Here is a 2,689-nt window from a genome sequence, read left to right as displayed (position 1 = left end):
CGGATTTGCAGACTTTTTTGCGATTTCCTGGACACTCGCAAATCTTGCACTGTCCGCATATCACGACCGACTTCTTTTTCTTCTTCTTTCTCTTATCAGCCTCGGAGTTTTTTACGCAACACGACCGGGGTGTCCTTTTCTCGAGTCCTGTGGCCTTCTTCAACTTCTGATCCTGGCACACTACGGAAGCTTTGCTGGATTTCTTCCCGAATGAAACGTTCGAATTAGAGGAAATTTCCATTGAAAATGCGGTTTTGCAATGCTAAGATTTACATTCTTTAGAGTCAGAAAAGTTCTCTTCGCAAACGCCCTCAGGACAACAGCATTCCGTGTCCGAGTCATTTTCCTTTGCACCTTCGTTCTCGGGACACTCGCAGATTTCGAATTCCCCTCTGCAGTTTTCTTTCTTCCTCTTCTTCTTTTTCTTGCCAGATCCGGTGGGACAGCAAGACTGGGAGCTCTTCTTCTTCTCCGGTTTCGGCGTCTCCGTTTCAGGACTCGCTGGAAGGAAAAAGGATCCTCGTCCACGAAAAAATACCAAGGTGCGAAAAAACAACCTCCATTCATTTTACGAGCAAGAAGGGTCTTGTTCCTGATATTTTTTTTTTTTTGCCAAGCACGCACCTTTTTCCTTTTTCTTCTTCTTCTTCTTCTTTAGGTTTTCCACGCTGCAGACTCCATCGGGACAACAGCATTCTGGATAAGGATTAGAGTCGCTGGACTTGGCGGTATTTTCAGGACACTCGCAAATCTGGAAGTCCTTGCACTTGCCCTTCTTCTTCTCCTTCTTCTTCTTCTCCTTTTTCTTCTTCGGCGATTTTTTCTTCGCGTCTCCCGACCTTTTCGGGCAGCACGACAAGGAGCTCTTCTTCTTCTCCGGTTCTTTCCCAAAATCCCGGCAAATTTCCGAAGATTCGCTGGCCATTTTTTCAAACGAGCAGCTTTTTGCAATCTTCACGTTCTTTGAAGAACTTCCCCTTTCCCTGCATTTCTTCTTCGTGCTCGGTGAACTCTTCGAGACGACATTTTCGTTATCAATGTTTCCATCCAAGGAAATATATTAATAAAATTTCGATCAAAGGATTGCAATATTAAATATCTAGTTACCGACATGGCGGACTTCTTCGACGAAGATTTGCTGCTTCTGCAAGCAGATGCACTGCACCGGGAAATTGCACTTCCGCAATCTTCCAAATCGCATTGGAAATCTTTCTTCGAGAATTTAGAGTACATCTTCTTCATCTTCTTCAGGGACTTCCTCGACTTTTTCTCCAGGAATGGCAAAGCCTTCTGAGCACGGAAATACATTCTCAATCTCACAACCATGAAGTAAACTAACTATTCGAAATATAATTAGCTGACCTGAATTTTTTCCGGATCGAAGAAGCTTTTAATCTTGTCTTTCAATTCCTCCGAAAAAAATGGCTCTTTCGGCTCAGCCTTAGGTTCTTTGTTCTTGGGTTCTTTGAGTTTGGGTTCTTTGTACGGCTTGCAAATCTCCAACCTTGCCCTAAATCGACCTCCATTAATTAGCATGTTATTAAAATATCTTTCCACGTATATCGTATATATTCGTAAATATGAATTCATTAGAAAATACTTAACTTTTATATGGATACTTTTTAATTTTCATTTTTACTCACTTCGGCCTCTGACACATGTTGGGCAATGATTTTTTATGCTCCTCGTAATCCATTTTAACCTGCTGGGAACATTGAGCACTGCATCCTAATTTGCTCTTCATCGAAGTAGATGACTTCGAGTATGTAGAACTTTTAGACCGTTTTGAAGATCCTTTCGATGACTTTTCACAACTAGCAAACCTGACGGAATCCTTGCTTTCCGGTGGACACTTCTCATTCGATTTGCTGTCCACAGATTCAGCGCAAACATCCGGAAGCTCGAAAGCTAAAAGCTCCTCATTTAATGACAAACATTTTGTAAAGTCGATAATTAACTAAAAGGAGCCAAAAGGTCAGTACGAGTCTCCTTACCGCGGCTTTTCTCCTCTTTTTTCTTGCTCCTCTTTGAGCCCTTCTTCTCATCTTTGTCTTTTTTCCTCTTCTTGTCGGACTTTTCCTTCGAATCTTCTTTCGACTTTCCATTCTTAGACTTCTCATCTTTGGACTTGTCGCTCTTTGACTTCTTCTCTTTAGACTTCTTCGGCTTCTTTTCTTTCTTCGGGGCTTTCCCTTCTTTCAATTCTTTTCTTTTCCTTGACGAGGCACATTGCCAACCTGTAGATGACTTTTCTTCAACCGCCGAATCGCGAGTCTCGATTTCTTCCACTGATAAGGGAAATCAATTTTAAGCTGGGAGAAAATAATTTAAATCAGGATAGAATCTCTTACTCGTGGAATAATGTCTGCTACATTTCTTACGACGGCGCCTCGTTCATTTTTGAGCTTTTCAATTCCATTTTCGAGACCTCCTCGAACCTAACCTACAATAGAGACTCGAGAGATCTTCTTCCCCAGAAATTTCATATCTCTATGATAAGGAAATTCTCAAGAATTTCTTTTAATCCGTTTCAAGGAATCCAAACAAGTAGAATTTGTCATCAATTGCGTAAATTTCGTGCGAATGAGTTTCGAGTGGAATTTTGCTGCCAAGAAAAATGTCAAAGACAGTGACAAAGAAAGCAATGAAAAGAACGTCGTTCGTAACGTCATCGATTTTGGAGGGGCCT

General features: G+C 41.5%; 1 protein-coding gene across 1 annotated transcript; it reads right to left on the bottom strand.

The window, feature by feature from the left end:
- Positions 1 to 262: 262 nt before the first annotated feature.
- Positions 263 to 2,486, bottom strand: LOC105696509 (histone H1-I). Its single transcript, XM_012419039.1, has 6 exons — positions 2,448 to 2,486; positions 1,644 to 1,957; positions 1,363 to 1,510; positions 1,108 to 1,290; positions 691 to 1,012; positions 263 to 501 (listed from the first exon to the last, which is right to left on the bottom strand). The coding sequence occupies exons 1-6, from the start codon at positions 2,484 to 2,486 to the stop codon at positions 263 to 265; spliced, it is 1,245 nt and encodes a 414-aa protein (XP_012274462.1).
- Between the last annotated feature and the right edge of the window lie 203 nt (positions 2,487 to 2,689).

Source organism: Orussus abietinus, unplaced genomic scaffold (genome assembly GCF_000612105.2).
Source record: "Orussus abietinus isolate OABI.00-Male unplaced genomic scaffold, Oabi_2.0 scaffold13, whole genome shotgun sequence".
Taxonomy (NCBI): domain Eukaryota; kingdom Metazoa; phylum Arthropoda; class Insecta; order Hymenoptera; family Orussidae; genus Orussus; species Orussus abietinus.
This window is presented reverse-complemented; position numbering and strand designations above follow the sequence as displayed.

Bases quoted from the DNA above. Each gene is read 5' to 3' on its own strand.
- LOC105696509 (XM_012419039.1), bottom strand. From the start codon at position 2,486: ATGAAATTTCTGGGGAAGAAGATCTCTCGAGTCTCTATT. The intron at 1,958-2,447 runs GTAGGTTAGGTT...GGCTCCTTTTAG, and splicing joins AGATCTCTCGAGTCTCTATT to TTAATTATCGACTTTACAAA. The intron at 1,511-1,643 runs GTGAGTAAAAAT...AGGTCGATTTAG, and splicing joins AACATGTGTCAGAGGCCGAA to GGCAAGGTTGGAGATTTGCA.